Source organism: Dunckerocampus dactyliophorus, chromosome 13, assembly GCF_027744805.1.
Source record: "Dunckerocampus dactyliophorus isolate RoL2022-P2 chromosome 13, RoL_Ddac_1.1, whole genome shotgun sequence".
Lineage (NCBI taxonomy): Eukaryota > Metazoa > Chordata > Actinopteri > Syngnathiformes > Syngnathidae > Dunckerocampus > Dunckerocampus dactyliophorus.
In genome coordinates, this window is record NC_072831.1 from 893,601 (window position 1) to 912,709 (window position 19,109).

At 44.0% G+C, this 19,109-nt stretch overlaps 1 protein-coding gene across 4 annotated transcripts in view; it reads right to left on the reverse strand.

Annotated features, from left to right (window-relative positions):
• The window catches only part of pcnx1 (pecanex 1), a 57,554-nt gene extending 38,545 nt beyond the window's left edge, over positions 1-19,009 (reverse strand). Inside the window, exons 1-7 of one of the 4 annotated variants that reach the window (XM_054795687.1) lie at positions 18,184-19,009; positions 16,802-17,025; positions 15,860-15,965; positions 15,000-15,039; positions 12,119-12,181; positions 10,386-12,026; positions 713-842 (exon numbers count right to left, since the gene is read on the reverse strand). In XM_054795687.1, the coding sequence (XP_054651662.1) occupies positions 713-842; positions 10,386-12,026; positions 12,119-12,181; positions 15,000-15,039; positions 15,860-15,965; positions 16,802-17,025; positions 18,184-18,336 (2,357 nt within the window). In that variant the 5' untranslated portion in view covers positions 18,337-19,009. The remainder of the gene's footprint in view (positions 1-712; positions 843-10,385; positions 12,027-12,118; positions 12,182-14,999; positions 15,040-15,859; positions 15,966-16,801; positions 17,026-18,183) is intronic. The other 3 variants (XM_054795688.1, XM_054795689.1, XM_054795690.1) reach the window with 3 other exon arrangements.
• Between the last annotated feature and the right edge of the window lie 100 nt (positions 19,010-19,109).

The window sequence follows — 19,109 nt, forward strand, 5'->3', positions numbered from 1 at the left end:
GGAGCTGGATGAAGTAGCAGGGGAGAGGGAAGTCTGGGCTTCCCTGCTTAGGCTGACCTGGGATAAGCGTTCGAAGATGGATGGATGGATGTTATAAAGATAGATGCAGGCAGACTTTTAGCCTCGGAAGTGACATGTTCCTCAGTCGGCAAATGAGCCAAAGAGATGGAGACATCAATCATCCGACCTTCATAGAAGGTCTTGGCCAACAAACGCAAACACTGGGCTTTACGGGACAGTGGTAAATAATTATGTGAACCATGCTGCACTTGAAAAACAAACACTGAAAGGTTTCTAAATTCAATATCATCTCCAAAAAAAAAAGAAGAGGACAAGCAAGCAAATCAAAAGGATACATCTTGAATGAATTATGATGCCAATCGTGCTCTTCTGGGGAGAAGGTTCGATTAGTCAGGCCTGGCAACTTTGAAAAGACTCCATTATTTGGTTTGCAAGCAAAAAGTGTCCATTAAAAAGTGACATGGCAGCAGAACAACATGAAGAAGAGGCTTAGGGGAGGAGGGGAAGCAAGCCAGGATGAAAGGGAACACATGCAAAGCAGGAAAAACACTGATGATGATGCTGATGCTGTGATGTCGCATGCATGGCAGAAGATGAGTTCCCTCCAGGATAAAAATATGGAAGAAGCGTGAGAGCTGGCAACATGCTCATGCCAGGCCACAAGAAAGCTCCTCCATGCTCCAAGTCGTACCTGAGAGGAGATCCAATGAGGGAGGAGGGCGGCGTGGGGTTGCTCCCTGCGTTGTGCCGCCGCCGCACCGCCTGCCGGCGAAACGTGCTACGCTCGCGCCGAAATACTACCGTCTCCTCGCCGCCGGGGGCTGTGATGGCGAGAGACATGATTTTGGCCAGTCAGGGTAGACGTCTAACAAGTGCTGACTCGGGCATTTTCACCAAATTTAGAGAGTCGATCAAACACCCTCAAAAAAGGACGAAACAAACACCATCTTCGCTGCCGTTCCAAACCATTCGCTTCTTCCTCCACAGAGGTTCATTTCAACATTGTCACCACGGTGAGGAGAACGCCGCAATTTCATCATCCACGCAAACTGGACGTAAACCCGTTCAGAATTTTGGTTCTTAAATTCACACAGCTCGCTGGAAAACCACCATTTGACTCACTAGCTTGACATGCTAACGCCGTCCAGCCCTACACTCTGGCCGTCCACCAATGGCAGACCAGTGGAACCGCTCAAACCCGTTGCAAGCTTTACTAACGGGCTTATTGCACAGCCACACCCGCTGGCATTAGCTAGCTCCCATTACCCAATAGACTCCACATGATGAGAGAAAGTACACAAGCTCATCTTTGATGATACCAGCCCATACCAGTACCCCACCTCCACCTTGCTGGCGTCTGAGTCAGACTGGAGCTCTCTGCCCTTTACCGATCCAGCCATGGGCCCATCCATCTGGCCCATCAAGACTCACTCTCATTTCATCAGTCCATAAAACTTTAGAAAAATCAGTCTTGAGATATTTCTTGGCTCAGTCTTGACGTTTCAGCTTGTGTGTGTTGCTCAGTGGTGGTCGTTTTTCCAGCCTTTCTTACCTTGGCCATGTCTCTGAGTATTGCACACCTTGTGCTTTTGGGCACTCCAGTGATGTTGCAGCTTTAAAATATGGCAAAACGGGTGGCAAGTGGCATCTTGGCAGCTACACGCTCGACTTTTCTCAGTTCATGGGCAGTTATTTTGCACCTTGGTTTTTCCACATGCTTCTTGCGACCCTGTTGACTATTTTGAATGAAACGCTTGATTGTTTGACGATCACGCTTCAGAAGCTTGGCAATTTTAAGAGTGCTGCATCCCTCTGCAAGATATCTCACTATTTTTGACTTTTCTGAGCCTGTCAAGTCCCTCTTCTAACCCATTTTGCCAATGGAAAGAAAGTTGCCTAATAATTATGCACAGTAATAGTCGCCTGCACACACAGATATCTTTCTAAAATAGCTAAAACTAAAAAAGCCCCACTCTATCTTCCAAAAATATTCAGCTTTGATATTAATGAGTCTTTTGGGTTCATTAAGAATATGGTTCCTGTTCTATAATAAAATTAATCCTCAAAAATACAACTTGCCTAATAATTCTGCACTCCCTGTACACTCACGCACTGTTCTGGACAGTGTTTCCTGCGCTGGTTATTGTCTCATTAAAGTAACATCACTGACACCTAGTGACCAGTGTAGAGTACGACATGTCTTTCAATGCATCTTCTCAATGCTTTATATTTGTATTTGACTTTTTGATGCTTGAAAATGCTTCATTCAAACAAAAACGAAAAAACTACAGGTGCACACATCTGTTAACTGATCATTTAAAAAAATGCTCCAATTAGGCACATTTACCTGTACCATGCGTGGCAGCAATTCTCCTGCCTGTGATGTTAACGGCCTGTTGTAACTTCCCCTGAGCTCGCTCATAAGCAAACTGAGGAAGACATTCCGCGTGCTAGTTGTACCAAAAACAAACAACAAAAAACAAAAAAACAAAGCACACAAAAAACCTCATCAGCCACATGAAACGCCAGCGCCACGGCGTTTGAAAAGTGCAAAAGGTTTGCTGGAGACCTCTGTGGCGTCACACCGGCTGCTCGGAGTGTGTGCCCGAATACAGTTCATCTTGCTGGGCCACAGCAGGTGGCTCCTCCCCCTCTATACTCTGGTTCTCCTGATAGCAGTGATGTGGTAGTAGTAATGATATTTGATTTGGACAAATCAACAAATCCTAATTTGTTCCAGTCCTTCTTACCTCCAGGTGTGCACAAACTACACTTACATGTAAATTTTAAAATCATATCGGCACAATACTTTTCTTGATAAGCAGAAAGTTATCGGTATCAGTTTGGAAAAAAAGTACATCTCTTATTAGGGCTGTGAAATCATTAAAAGTTTTAATCAGATTAATCATAGTTTTCAAATGACTTAATCATGATTATTCACCATGTCACACTATGTTACCATATATTACCTCTATCAATTTCTAATGCATTTTAAACTAGCAAAGAGTACATTTGGAATACAGGAAGTGAACAAATGTATTGCAATTGATGTGAAACGGATGGTGTGTGTGTGTGTGTGTGTGTGTGTTGGGGGGGTAGGATTAAATAACATTTGCTTCTTCCTACTCCTTTTTGTGGACGTGTGAACTGTACTATGTGATGTATTCCAATGTAACTTGTATGCATGTTCAAAATAAATGAAACCATTACCATTACTATGTCTGAAATATGCCCACTTTCACTGGATGTTATTGAAAGAGGGACAAATGACAGGGCAGGATTATACTGTATATATTTGTACGTATTAGCAGCACCAAATGAACTCAAATGTAAATCAAGTTAAGAGATGGCACGCGTCTGGAAATCTATTTACCTAACACTGCTTTCTTTAACAGCACAACATTTGAATGACACTTTAACCGTGTTTTTATGAGCAGTGCGGAGTTGCGTTCAAAGACACCACATCATTTAAGTTGAATTCACATGTTTTCAGTGAATTTTCTGGGATTTCCGAGCACGCTTTAATGCGGCAAATGGTACTTCCTCGTGAAGAGTTACGAAGCGAGTGATAAGAATATCCACTTCTTGATTTTTATTGCATTTCTGTTTATTTAGACCAGCCATACACGTGTCATTTGGATCTTAATGAGGTTTTAAGTAGAGCTACAATATGCAAAACAAGAAAGTGGGTGAGACAACAAGCACTTTCAACTTGTAATTTAAACCAAAAAATAAAAACTGAAATAGGTTGTTTATCAGCTGATCAAAAGTTTAAGACCACAGGCTATAAAAGCCCAAATGTGCTCCAAATGTTGATGTAGTGTCATCATTCCCCCTGTCATGCCCTCCTGATGGTGAAGCTAAGAAGCTTTCTCTTTTCCAACGTGGTGGGATTGTGGAGCTGCATAAGCAAGGCCTCTCGCAGCGTGCCATGGCTGCTGAGGTTGGGAGCAGGAAATCAGTCATTCTACATTTTTGGAAAGATCCTGAGCATTATGGAACAAAAAAGTCAAGTGGTAGACCCAAAAACATCACACCTGCGCTGAGCCGGAGGATCCGATTGGCTGTCATCAAGACACAGGGCGGTCTTCCACCCACATGAAGGTCCTTATTGGTGCCGACTGCAGCGCAATAACCATCAGACGCCATCTGCAGGAAAAGGATTTAAAAAGACCTCGTCTCATTCAACGCCACAAAAGTGCCCGTTTGGACTTTGCCAGGGAGCATCAAACATGGGACATTGAAAGGTGGAACAAAGTTTTATTCTCTGATGAGAAAAAATGTAACCTTGACGGTCCAGATGGCTTCCAACGTTACTGGCATGACAAGGAGATCCCACCTGAGATGTTTACTACCTGGCACAGTGGAGGGGGGTCCATCATGGTCTGGGGTGCTTTTTCATTCAGTGGAACACCGGAGCTTCAGGTGGTGCGGGGTCGTCAAACGGATGCAGATGTTGGGGCGGGCATCCCTCATGACTGAGGGCCCTCGTGTGTGTGGTACCAGCTGGGTTCTTCAACAGGACAACGCTGCAGTTCACAATGCTGGCTTGACCAAGGACTTCTTCAGGGAGAATAACATCACTCTTTTGGACCATCCTGATTTCAATCCCATAGAGAACATTTGGGATGGATGGCAAGGGAAGTTTCTAAAAATGGCCATCAGTTCCAGACAGTTGATGGCCTTGGTGAAGCCATCTTCACCACTTGGAGCAATGTTCCCACTAGCCTCCTGGAAACACTGGCATCAAGCATGCCCAAAGCCATTTTGGAAGTGATGAACAAGAACGGTGGAGCTCCTCATTACTGAGTCCTACTGACAACATTTTTGGTTCTGCTTTGGAGAGTTTTTTGTTATTTTTTGAGCAACGGTCTTAAACTTTTGATCAAGTGATTTTTTTTTTTTGTTTAAATTACAAGCTCCAAGTGCTTGTTGTCTCACTCCCCCTTCTTGTTTTTGCATATTGTAATTCTACTTAAAACCTCATTAAGATCCAAATGTGCAAAATGATCATTCTAGAAATGTTTGAACTGGTCCAAAGATTTGAATCAGGAGTGTGTGTGTGTGTGTGTGTGTGTGTGTGTGTGTGTGTGTGTGTGTGTGTGTGTGTGTACACACACACACACACACACACACACAGTCAAACCTGTCTTAGCGGCCACCTGTATAGAACGGCCACCTGCCTATAGCAGCCAGTGAAAAATCCCCCGCAGCAAATTTACATGTTATAGACCCTGTGTATAGCAGTCACCTGTCCAACGCGGCCAGCGGCCACCCATTTTGTCTCCCTTGGTCAATATCTGACCGCATATAGCGGCCAAATTACCAACTCAAGTAGAAGCTTAATGCACGAAAAAGTTTTGTTTTTCAATCAATGAAGCCGTCGTGTGTAGACTTTAATTACTGAGTCCTAGCTCAGTCACAATCATTCACAAGATCCACACAAACTGTCAGTTGTTCCACATAAAAAAGCCGTCTTCTTTTGAGCTTGCTATTTCCTGGTCAAACATGTAACTTTAAGAGCATTTGCACCAAAACATTACCGCAAAGTAGGCTGGGAACAGGACGTGCTCCCAGCGATGCTACAATAAAAAAAAAAAAAAAATAAAAAAAAAAAAACAAAAAAAAACCATACGCTAGCGTGCATGCGGCAGCGGGAGCAAAACTGAGTTGGGTTGTACTTAATTGAAGTATTTTAGAATGTACTCACGTTATTTTTCATCAATCCTCATCCACAAATCCATCAAAGTCCTCATCTTCTGTATTCCACACAAACAAAGCCGTCTTCTTTTCCGTTCGCTACTAGTCTGTTAACTTGTCAGTGTTATTCAGCTCCGAAGCAAAGAAGGAAACTTCTCCTGTTGCTTCTGCCAACTTTATTTATTGAACGCGGCCACCAGACAGCAGCTCAGAACACACACACATCTCTCAGCATCGTCTCTCCTTCCTGCTTGCCCACAAGGCAAAGGTTAAACAAGCCCCACTACATAGCTGTCCAGGCAATGCCTGTAAGAAATGACAACGTTTATTTCCTGGTGTGCACTGGTCAATACTGTAATGCCGCTTGTTGTGGGGAAGGAGAGACTCACGTCGCCGATGCACTTTAATGGCTTTATTAACAGCGGAGAACACTGCAGGACTTTACATCCACGCCAACATAAACACACTTCCCAACTCTCTCCAAACTCACAGCTAGCACTGAGCCTAGCTCTCCTGCTCGGGACGCCCACCGTCACTTCCCGTCACTTCCTGATGAACTAAAGCTGTAATGACACTCTGCCGTATAAAAAATAAAATATTAAAAGCAAGCGTAAGACATTACTAGCACAGCTTTGTTCTGTGTGTGTGTGTATGTACGTATATATACTGCTAAAAAAAATTGGTGATAAGTGGGTGATGTATTAGTAACAAAATGATGCCACATCATTTGATAGAAATGAAAATGATCACCCTATAGAGGGGGGAAATCAAAGACACCCCAAAAATGAAAGTGAAAAAATGATGCAGCACACTGGTCCATTTAGCTAAAATGTCATTGTAGCAACTCAAAATGATTCTCAGTAGTTTGTGTGGCCCCCACGTGCTTGTACGCATGCCTGACAACGTGGGGGCATGCTCCTAATGAGACTACGGATGGTGTCTTGGGGCATCTCCTCCCAGATCTGGACCAGGGCATCAATGAGCTCCTGGATAGTCTGAGGAGCAACCTGGAGGTGCCGGATGGACCTAAACATAATGTCCCAGAGGTGTTCTATTGGGTTTAGGTCAAGTGAACGTGGGGGCCAGTCAATGGTATCAATTCCTTCATCCTCCAGGAACTACCTGCATACACTAGCCACATGAGGTCGGGCATTGTCGTGGACCAGGAGGAACCGAGGTCCCACTGCACCAGCGTAGGTTCTGACAATGGGTCCAAGGATTTTATGCTGAATGATGTTGCAGGCAGCATAACGTTCTCCACGGCATCTCCAGACCCTTTCACGTCTGTCGCATGTGCTCAGGTTGAACTTGCTCTCATCAGGGAAGAGCACAGGGCACCAGGGGTGTAGTTGCCAATTCTGGTGGTCTATGGCAAATGCCAATCCAGCTCTACGGTGCTGGGCAGTGAGCACAGGGCCCACTACAGGACGTCGGGCCCTCGGGCCACCCTCATGGAGCCTGTTTCTGATTGTTTGGTCAGAAATATTCACACCAGTGGCCTGCTGAAGGTCATTTTGTAGGGCTCTGGCAATGCTCATCCTGTTCCTTGCACAAAGGAGCTGATACCGATCCTGCTGAGGGTTGAAGGACCTTCTACGGCCCTGTCCAGCTCTCCTGGAGTAACTACCTGTCTCCTGGAATCTCCTCCATGCGTCCAGGTACCGCAGTGATGCCCTGGTCCAGATCTGGGAGGAGATCCCCCAGGACACCAGCCGTAGTCTCATTAGGAGCATGCCCCCACGTTGTCAGGCATGCGTACAAGCACGTGGGGGCCACACAAACTACTGAGAATCATTTTGAGTTGCTACAATGACATTTTAGCTAAATGGACCAGTGTGCTGCATCATTTTTTCACTTTCATTTTTGGGGTGTCTTTGATTTCCCCCCTCTATAGGGTGATCATTTTCATTTCTATCAAATGATGTGGCATCATTTTGTTACTAATACATCACCCACTTATTATCAGGAAAAAGATATTCAAGATCATTTTTCCCCCAGTTTAGATCTGATGTGTTTTCCAAGTGTTCCTCTAATTTTTTTGAGCAGTGTATATGTATATACAGTAGACGCCCCTACAACATAAATAATCCTTTCCGAGAACCTTTATGTTATAGGGATTTTATGTTATAGGAAGTGTAAAATACATGTAAATAGCCTAATCCGTTCCAAGATCTTCCCAAACTCACCCCTTTGGCCCTTCAAAATATTCAAAGTCCACCAAATATGGTGGGTAAATATCAGAAAACGTTAGCATAAACATAGTAGAGTAACATTCCAATCTAAAATAAGGTAATAAATAAGATTACTGTAAATGAATAAAAGTGAAAAACAAAAACAATCCTACCGTTCACGAGATGTCTTGATCAGGAGCACAAGTGGAGGCAGGAAGGAGGAGGAGGACTAGCCTGAGGCGAAACGCGACTCAAAGAGTCTAAGAGTCAGCTGGTCTCACAGACAAACACACACGCACTACACGATAATGCTGTGTGCAAAATTTTAATTTGTAACTTAACTTAATTGTTAGTTAATTTAAAAGTTAGTTTCAGGGGGACTACCAAGAGGAAGGAGTTTGAAGGGACAAGCCTGTCTCACACAAATTCACGTACGTGCTGTATAACTCCGCCAATGAGATGAGAGCAGAGGCGGTGCCCCGATAATCAATCAATGAGATGAGAGCGGAGGCGGTGCCTCGAAAATCAGCCAATGAGAGCGTGATGCGTCAGAAGGCGTCACCAAGTGTTAGTCTGAACTTGTACCGACTTGAGGCATTAATAAAGTTGATTGGAAAAAAAAAAAAAAAAGACTTGCACTGACTTGACGCTTTTTGTTATATGGAATTTCTTCTGTAATACGAAGCAAAAACTTTACATAAATTCTTTATGTTCAGTGGAATTTATGTAAAAGGAGGTTTATGTTATGTGAGGTACTAGTCTATAGCGGCCACTAGAGGGCGACTGCAAAAGTGGCCACTATAGACAGGTGGCCTCTACAGACAGGTTGGCGGCCATTTTGAATGTTGACCAGTAGAGGGCACTGTGGGACTGCGGATAAACGTTGTAAAGACCTACTAGGCTTGTTATTCTTCACCACCCACACAACAAAGCTGCGCTAGTATTGTCTTTTGTTATGTTTGTTTTTAATATTTTGTTTTTGAATTTGGATTTGGTTGGCTGATCTTAAACTTTTTTGAAGAAAATTTTAGTTTTCATAAAAAAGTTTTAATAACATCTTTACATTTAAAACATTATTACAGTACATGTTTCTTGTTTCAAATGTGTTTATTATTATTTTTAAACAAATTTAAATTGCAAACTAGTGTAAACATTTGTGTGTATGTAACAGGTTTACTTGATGTGATTCCACTTGTTCTAACAGTGGATGGAATAATGGCTCAATAGCGCCCTCTCTCACTCGTGGGCTATATATACCTGTACGGCAGAGTGTCATTACAGCTTTAGTTCAGGAAGTGACGATGGGCGTCCCAAGCAGGAGAGCTAGGCTGAGTGCTAACTGTGAGTGTCGAGGGAGTTGGGAAGTGTGTTTATGTTGGCGTGGATGTAAAGTCCTGCAGTGTTCTCCGCTGTTAATAAAGCCATTAAAGTGCATCGGCGACATGAGTCTCTCCTTCCCCACAACAAGCGGCATTACAGTATTGACCAGTGCACACCAGGAAATAAACGTTGTCACTTTTGTTATGTAACTGACAGTTTGTGTGGATCTTGTGAATGATTGTGACTGAGCTAGGACTCAGTAATTAAAGCCTACACACGATGGCTGCATTGATTAAAAAACGAAACTTTTTCGTGCATGAAGCTTCTGCTTGAGTCTGCATTTTGGCCGCTATATGCAGTCAGATATTGACCAAGGGAGACAAAATGGGTGGCCGCTGGCCGCATTAGCGAGGTGACCGCTATCACAGGGTCTATAACACGTAAATTTTCTGCGGGGGATTTTTCAGTGGCTGCTATAGGCAGGTGGCCGTTAAGACAGGTTTGACTGTGCATGTATATGTGTATACACGCATATATATATATATATATATATATATATATATATATATATATATATATATACACATACATACATACATACATACACATACCCAATATATATACACATATACATATATAGTAGTAAAAAATCATTAGGCTGAAGTCAGTAATGTCAAAGGTCAAATGAATTGTTGAGACATTAAATGGCGTCTGGATGGCGCAGTAAAACAACAAATGCACAAAAAGTGCTCCAGACAAAGGGGTATTGTGGGAGGGTGGGGTACTTCTATGAAGGGTTCACTCGCTGTGCCGCACTTTGAAAAGGCTGGGTCTACTCCAACCTCTGATTGGTTCCTCCCTTGACTGAAGAGCGTCAATAAACAAAACAGCGTAAACAACTCCAACTCAATGGACAATGTGATTCCTGCCTGCGGTTATCGCCACCAAGCGAGGCTCCGGTGTGCAGGGCCAGAGAATGTAGGAAGGGTGGGGGCAGGTATGACACTAATAAGAGAGCAGCTGTTTGCACACGCTGTGGTATCGCTGTGGTATCCTTCACAGCCCAGCTGCACTGCTACACGGCAGGCACTGCACGAGCGTACCAGCAGTCCGGCATTGAAGGTTACTGGTGCAAGTGTGTGTGTGTGTGTGTGTAGCGTGTTCACTACGTACCCCGCAGGCAAGCAGCAACGTCCAGAGGCTCGGAGAACACCGCCTGGCTGGGAAGACTGTTCCTGGAGCGGGTCACCGACTCCAGCTGGGAGGCCCGACCCAGCAGAGACACGGCATCCAGCACCTCCCCTTCTTTGGCTTCCAGGTCCGACTTGGAGGTCGTAAGGGGCCGGGGCCCGGCGGGAGCTCCGAGGCGAGTGGGGTCGTTAAGGCAGGCGGCGGTACCGCTGTCCAAACTCAACACTCGGGCGTGTGTTCTGGCGCTGTCCGTGCTGAGGGCACGGCGGGAGGCTCGCCGCCGACCTCCAGGTCGTGCCCCCGCCTCCGACGCTGCAGAGGCGCTGGTTGCAGAGTGCTTGGCTTTGAGGGCCCGGTAGAACCCCTCTGGTGAGTGGCAGGACCGCGAGGTGGCGCTGGAGGAGCTGTCGGTGCTCAGATGTTGGGTGGAGCGCAGACTGGAGGCACAGCTGAGTTCGCTATGGTCGCTGGAGTCCTCCTCTCCACCCCCTGTAAATACAGCGCTACACGGCTTGGCCAGCCCACGCACGGACATGTGGTCCCGGTGGCGGATGGCGTCAAAGCTGCTCGCTCTTTTCTTGCCCGTCCGCCGGCGCCCCCTGCGGCCCGTCGACAGAGACCAAGTCCTGTGAACCGGGTTTGACACCATGCTGCCTTTTCCATCCCCCTGCTCCGCTCCAGCTGAGCCGTCAACACCGGTTCCAGTCCCGGTGTCAGGCTCTTCCTGGCCGCAGTCCGGAGCCGCAGAGGACACGGTGCCCACTGGCAACTTACCAGTCAGCTCGTTGGCGTGAGGATTCTTGTTGGCCTGGTTACTCACGCCCGTGCTTGAAGTTCTGCCGTCTGAATGAGCGCACGCTGCATCGCCCCCATCCCGCGCACGCTCGTCCCCTGAGAGCGAAATCAGGCTCTCCACATGCGTGGAGCTGGTCTGCTCGCTGTGGAAGCTGCTGACGGTGCTGTTGGTGTCTCGGTCCGTGCCGCTGCAGTAGCTCTCGGTGGAGCCGCTGCTGCGAGTGCTCAGGCTGCGCAGGCTCTCTGTGCTGCGCTCACCTCGGCGGGATTTACCTCCCGCAGAAGAGCATCTCCTGCTTCCACCCACCATGTCCGCTTGGTACAGACCCGAGCCGCCCTCTCCGGCATCCCTGGAAGCAGAGCGACACACCCTGCGTGTGTCTTTGTGTCTACAACATTCCATTCCCGAGGTGGAAGCCGGCGCCTGGCTCTGCTGGTGGAGACACTTGGTCGCCTCCCTGCCGCACAGCCCGGCTCGGTTCGGCCTCGCGGCCTCCAGCTCGCACACGGTGTCAAGGCCGCCCCTCCTGGGCTGCGGGTAGACTGCAAAGTCCGGCAGACCAGGGTCAGGGAAGGCAGAACCCGCTGAGCTGGAAGTCCGAGGCAGACCCCGCGAACGATTCTCTTTCATAAGGGACTGCGACTGCGTGGACGCGTGAGGGGCGCTCTCTGTGTCGCAGGAGGACAGGCTGTAGTGATAAGCAGCGGAGGTGCAGAGGTCGGCGGCTTCCCTGGAAAGCTCGGATGGACACAAGGAGGTGGAGGGCTGCAGGGAGGCGAAGGAGTCATTGGGAACCAGGAAGTACATCTTTGTGTCTGAAAGCAAATCTAAAACAGCAAAACATCCACTGTCAAGAACGTCCATACGTGTGCCATACTTCACCACTGCTGTGCACGTGTGTGTGTGTGTGTGCGTGCACCGTGGTCATGACTGCAGCTTTCCACCAGAGTCAAACTGATGTCATCGCAAGTCTTCCCCACGTCTGCACACAAAGGAAAGGAAGCAAATAGGAGACTTCAACTCAACTAAACAACCTTTCAGTTAACCCAGGGCAGGGCGAAGTGCAGCCCGGGGTCCGTTTGCGACCCGCAGCTGACTAACAACGAAAAAAAAAAGGTAAAAATCAGCAGCAATTTGGCAAGAATAAAGTCAAAATATTAAGACAAAGTAATCTAACAACAAAAAGTCAGAATTTTATCACTAAATTGAATAACATCATAATATGAGGGAAAACAACCTTAATTTACGAGCATCAAGTTGAAATATGAACTTACTCAATACCAAAGACGGATTTATTCATACGTCCTTTATGTTTTTTTGCGTGAGAGGCAAAAATGGGTGATGACGCAAGTGCACAATAAAAGAGGTGACTTTTCATGCACAAGGTGGCAGAAGTGCATTTAATGAGAGCTCGGCATGTGAATTTGCATGCAAATGCATACTCGACAGGAAGGAGGAAGTGGGAGAGCGCGGAGGAATGTAGTGTGCAGAAGGTTACGCATTGTAGGGACATTTTAACACACGGCCACGTGCACACACAGTTCCGTTTCAAATGTGAAAAGTGTGAATAGTTCACGGCGTATATTTGAAAATAAATTGTTATTTTGATGTAAAACAACCCCTGGTATAGTTGTTTCGATATTTGAGCTGTCACAAAAGCAACAAATATTTGTGTCAAAGTGAAAGTTATGCTTGAAATGCATCTTTTCACAAAAAGATGGTTTTCCTACCTGTTTTAGTCGGGAACTGATATTTTCCTGAAGCTTACCTATGTTCTACTGCTGATTACTAAAGAACTTATTATTTTCTGATGAAAGACGAGAGTCTAATCTTTCTCTTGGTAGGTCCCGTGTTTACACGGCCATACAACACAATATTCTGTGTGCCTTGAAAGATCAGTCGGTACTGAGAGGGATGTCTTTTGAATAACGGCTAGGATTGAATGAGTTAAAGAAAGACATTATTTCTTTTGAAAGTTGTAATATAATGAAAAACAAACAAAACAACAATGGGAATAAAAGACATAATTACAAGGCAATTTACAACAAGATGGTTGAAATTCGGGGAAAATAACAGCTGCAATTTTGCAAAAATGAAGTCAAAATATTAAGAGAAAAAAGTTGAAATATTACAAGAAAAAAGTCATATTCCATTGAGGAACAAAGCTTGTAATTTTATGAGAGTAAAATCAAAATATTAAGAGAGAATTTTGGAGTAAATTTGTAACATAAAAGCAGGAAAAATAAGTTTAGCAGTTTGTTTTATAATTTTACTAGCATAGAGTTGAAATATATATTCATGGTTTTTTTTTTATTTGTAATTTTTAAATTGGACACTAGGACAGCCAATACCTACTTTTCTTACTGAGGAGTGGGCAACAGTGGAGCGAACAGAGCCCATGTGATCACAACAACAGTGTTTGCTAGCATGCCAGCAAAGTAGCAAGGAGAGGGAATGATGGCAACCGTGTGGCAGTAAACAGACGCTGCAAAATATGGTGCATATTTTAGCTAATTTGACGTATTTTTACCCAAAAGAAACACCTAAATGAAGTACAGTAGAAATATAAGACTAAGCATTGAAAGACACACTGATATGTAGTATTCTACACTGGTCACTTGGTGGCAGTAATGTTACATTAGACACCCCAAGAAGAAACAACAACAAGGAACTATTTTCTCTTATTATGTCTACTATATTGGGTAATAGGAGTGTAAAGGTCGCTATGGGGGTGTTATATCATGTCTAGAGGGCTCTAATCGTGTTAAAATGTGTATTTAGAATGTGGAAAACAGGTTTTCTATGTCTTATTTTCTCTTATTATATCGACTATATTGGCTAATAGGAGTGTAAAGGTGACTATAGGGGTGTTATTTCATGTCTAGAGGGCTCTAATCATGTTAAAAAGTGTATTTAGAAGGTGGTAAACAGGTTTTCTATGTCTTATTTTCTCTTATTTATCTACTATATTGGGTAATAGGAGTGTAAAGGTCGCTATGGGGGTGTTATGTCATGTCTAGAGGGCTCTAATCGTGTTAAAATGTGTATTTAGAATGTGGAAAACAGGTTTTCTATGTCTTATTTTCTCTTATTATATCTACTATATTGGGTAACAGAAGTGTAAAGGTGACTATAGGGGTGTTATTTCATGTCTAGAGGGCTCTCATCATGTTAAAAAGTGTATTTAGAAGGTGGTAAACAGGTTTTCTATGTCTTATTTTCTCTTATTTCTCTACTATATTGGGTAATAGGAGTGTAAAGGTGACTTAGGGTGTTATTTCATGTCTAGGGGGCTCTAATCGTGTTAAAATGTGTATTTAGAATGTGGAAAACAGGTTTTCTATGTCTTATTTTCTCTTATTATGTCTACTATATTGGCTAATAGGAGTGTAAAGGTGACTATAGGGGTGTTATTTCATGTCTAGGGGGCTCTAATCATGTTAAAAAGTGTATTTAGAAGGTGGTAAACAGGTTTCTATGTCTTATTTTCTCTTATTATGTCTACTATATTGGGTAAAAGGGGTGTAAAGGTGATGGTGATTATTGTGTGTGTTAGATCATGTAAAGCTTGTTGTTCCAGTGATTTAGTCCGGTGTTTGCATTACCAAACACTTACTGACCCCTAGTGACCATTGTAGGATACTACATTCACACGCTGAATGCTGATCTTAGGCTATTTTTTTGCATGAAAATGCTTCGTTTGGGCAAAAAAATGCATCCAATGCGATTAAATGTGCACACTGTTTTTGACTAACTAACTACTAAAAAAGTAGTATTGTGGAGAAGAATGCATGGTTTACCTTTGGCTCCTGTTGCTCTCCCCAGGGTGGAGGACAGCATCTGAAATGTGAGTTAAAGATGAGAGTGGTCGTTAGAGCGTGTCTGGTTTTGCAGAAAATGTCACCACATGGCTTCCTGGCTTGGACATTCTGTGGCTTGTAAAAGTTCATGCTGAGGCGTGTGATTTTCAAGGATCTACTGTACCTTCTTTTAGCATAGCACAGGGGTGTCCAAAGTCCAGCCCCCAGCGGGGGGTTATTTATTGGCACGCACCACATTCTAAAATATCATTTAACAAGAAAACAAACAAAAAAAAGGAAAATCCAGCATTCATTTTCAAAGACAAAGGTAAGAATTTAAGGAGAAAAAGGAAAATTAAATATTAGTAGCATAAAGTTGAAATACCGTTTTAAAGAAAAAAAAGATGTTATTTTAAGTCGTAATATTATGATAAACAAACGACAAATAAAGCTGGGATAAAAAAGTAAAAGAATAAAGTCATATTACCAGAACGTCATAAATATAAAAGAAATGTTTTGTTTTAAAATTTTAAAAGAATAACATCATAATATTGTGGGGAAAAATAGCTATTTTAGCAGTATAAAGCTGAAATATGAAAAAAATATGTAATATTATGATAAACACACAAAGTGACAAATAAAACAATACATTTTAGAAAATGAGGTCGTAAAAAAAGTCATGATGTTATGAGAATAAAGTCATATTTACGGGAATGAAGTCATAATTACAAGAAGAAAGTTGAAATAGTGGAAAAATATGTTAATATGTCACTAGCGTGACCCTCACTGGAGGAAAACGTTTGGACACCCCTGATTCAGCCAAAAGAAGAGGGTCCTCCCCAGGTTACGCCCATCCTTACCTGCTGGCTGAGCTCCATGCCGATGGAAGAATTCCTTGAGCTGCAGTCCACTGGGGGCGTTGCTTGCCTGATCAAGTCTGCCATCTCCATCCCCCCTCCGGGGTCCCTGTTGGGGGGCAAACACACACTTAGGCAAGGGTGGCCAAAGTGCGGCCGGGGGCCATTTCCGGGCCACAACTGTTTTTAATTGACCCATGACACATTTTGAAAAATATAATTTAACGTGAAAACAAACAAACAAAAAAAAACAATAAAAATACCCAAACAGCAGTTGTTTTACAACAAAATAGGAAGCAAAAAAAGTTGTAATTTAAATCTAAACAAGAAAAAGTCATACTTTTATGAGAATAACGTCATTTTAGTCGCATAAAGTTGAAATATTCAACAAAAAATGACATTTTTATGATCAACTAAATGAATAAAGGTGGCATTTTGGGAAATAAAGTCATAATATGATGGGAATAAATAATATGATGGGAATAAAGTCATAATAATATGGGAATAAAGTCATAATATGATGGAATAAAGTAATAATAATATGGGAATAAAGTCATAATAATATGGGAATAAAGTCATAATATGATGGAATAAAGTCATAATATTATGGAAATAAAGTCATAATTTTGAGGACAAAAAATTGACAAGAAAAAATGTGAAATACTTGGGGAAGAACATTTTACAAGCAGGAAATGAAACTATGAAGAGGAAAGAAGGAGGTTAAAAAAAAGTGTCCATCAATAGTATTTGTTGAAGATTCCCTGACAAGATTGATCATGTCTGCATCACACTTGAACTGCGTGATTGTGAGCCACATGGGGTTGCGTTCAGCAATGTGACATCACCCACACCCACAAGGAAGCGCGTACGGATTGACCTTCAACCCCACATCTGCGGCTGAAAAGATCATGACATCACCTGCAAGTCTCCACCCCTTCCACCTACCCCGGGCCGTTGCCGTCTTGGCGACGGGTTCCGCCGCCTCCACGGCTGTCGTTCGCCCCCTCGGCACCCCCTCGGCCGCCCTGTGTCTTCTTGGCCTGGAGCTCCACTACCTCGCCCTCGTCCAGGGCGTGGTGGAGTCGGTAGTTGAGCGTCTTGAGCAGCAGGAACATGGCGGCGATCACGCTGCAGTAGATTCCCACAATGACCATGGTGGATGGCAGGGCCTGGGATTACACACGATGAGATTATTTTCTCTGCAACACCATCAAAAACACATGAAAGACCCTTTCTGCCACTGAGAGAACAAAACACCCTAATGCCAAGTCAGAACCAGGACATGAAAATTGGAAATGATGACATTCAAAGTCTGCATGTGCCGACTGCCATGTGACAACGCTCCGCTGAAGAAGGCAACACACACACACTTTCTACCTCATCATTTTATCACTTTCTACCTCATCATTTTATCACTTTCTACCTCATCATTTCCACTTTTTATCAAATCATTTCAGGACTTTTTATCACATTAATCTGACATTTTATCTCAGAATTATGACTTGTATAGTTCTGACTTTTTATAGAGGTGTTATTTCGTGTCTAGAGGGCTCTAATCATGTTAGATATAGTATATAGAAGGTGGTAAACAGGTTTTCTATGTCTTATTTTCTCTCATTATGTCTACTATATTGGGTAATAGCAGTGTAAAGGTGACCATAGGGGTGTTATTTCACATCTAGAGGGCTCCAATCATGTTACTTAATGGCAAAAATTCACTTCTTGCGGGATAGCTGTAAAATCTGTGTTCTACTGTCTGAATGCGTCACACAAGGGCAAGAGAAGTGAACCAAGGGCCGGGTGGAATGTAAGTAAACAAAGCCAGGAGGTCCAAAAAGTGCCAGATGACTGTTAAACATCCCTGTCAGCTGAGCACTCAAACGTCACAGCCAGGAAAAGTGTCAACATCCCAAAGCATTCCCTGGAGGAGGATGAATGGGTGGGTGGATGGATGGAAGGGCTGTAGTCCAATTGAGTGCACAGGCTAGCTAGGCTTCATCCGAATTCGCTTTGCACAAAAGGATACTGCGGTCCAGTGCAGTATGAAGGTGGCACACTTTAGAGGGACATCATCTGGGTCAGTGTAGTCCTGCTATACGCCCTTCACTTGATAAAACTGATCAAAGCCGTGGTATAATGGAACATGACATTGTCTCGGCTCCATCGAACAGGCTAGTGTTGCTAAAAGTGTCCCACCTTGTCCACTTGAGAGGACACACACACACACACACACACACACACACACACACACACACACACACACACACACACACACACAAACAAACAAACAAACAAACAAACATGGCGCGATTAAAGGAGACACTCACCATGTAAAGCGTGAAGGGGAAACATAGCAGGAAGAGCCAGATGTAGAGATGGAGCGCGTTGACAAACGTATTCTGGTCAGGATCGTAGTACCATCCGCCGGTGATTGAAGCCCAAATCCCCTGCCTGAGGATCTGGAGGGTTTGGGAGCCCATGGCCGCTTCTGGACCGACGGAACCGCGGCGGAGTCGCTTTAGTCGAACATGACGAACGGCGTCCTGCTTCCAGACGCTGGCCTGAAAATCCCCCCTGCCGCCGCAGCCATCTTCCTCTCCGCTGCTAGCAGGCAGCCAGCCGGGGCGCCGCTCGGAGTCCTCCAGCGGACAAGAGAAGTATCCCACCACGCCCTGCGAGCACTTCTTCTTCGTGGTTTACAGCGTGCAGCGTTCAAACACCCGGAAATATGACAACTCCCATACTGTTATCCGCTAATGCCTTTATCATTTCACACATTCAGGGCAAATGTATGATGTTTACGCGTCAATTTTAAGTCGGTAACAATTTAGGACACAAAGTACCCCAAAAAGCGTCTTCTTCTTGTTTGGGGCCGCTCTTATTCGTGTGTTGTATCGTGTATCAATCACACACCCGGATTGTCAGCCTACTGGTACGCTCTTCGTCCGAAAACGTCTTTCAAATTTTACACCTTGAGAGCAAATTTACCGTTTTTACGCGATAGTGTTATTTATGTAACAACTGAGGATACAAATACAGTACTCTTATCAAATCAATACAAACGCTTGGTTTTTCTTCTTCGTTTGCTCTTTGGGGCCTGGACTACAAGAACCAATTACTACACTTAGTGGTACTCCACATGAACACACAACACCATACAGTGCCGGTATGTTTTTGTGTATTTATTAGGGGGAAATTGTAATCAAATCAATTAGTTTTCAAATTAATTAATCACGATTAATCACCATTTGCA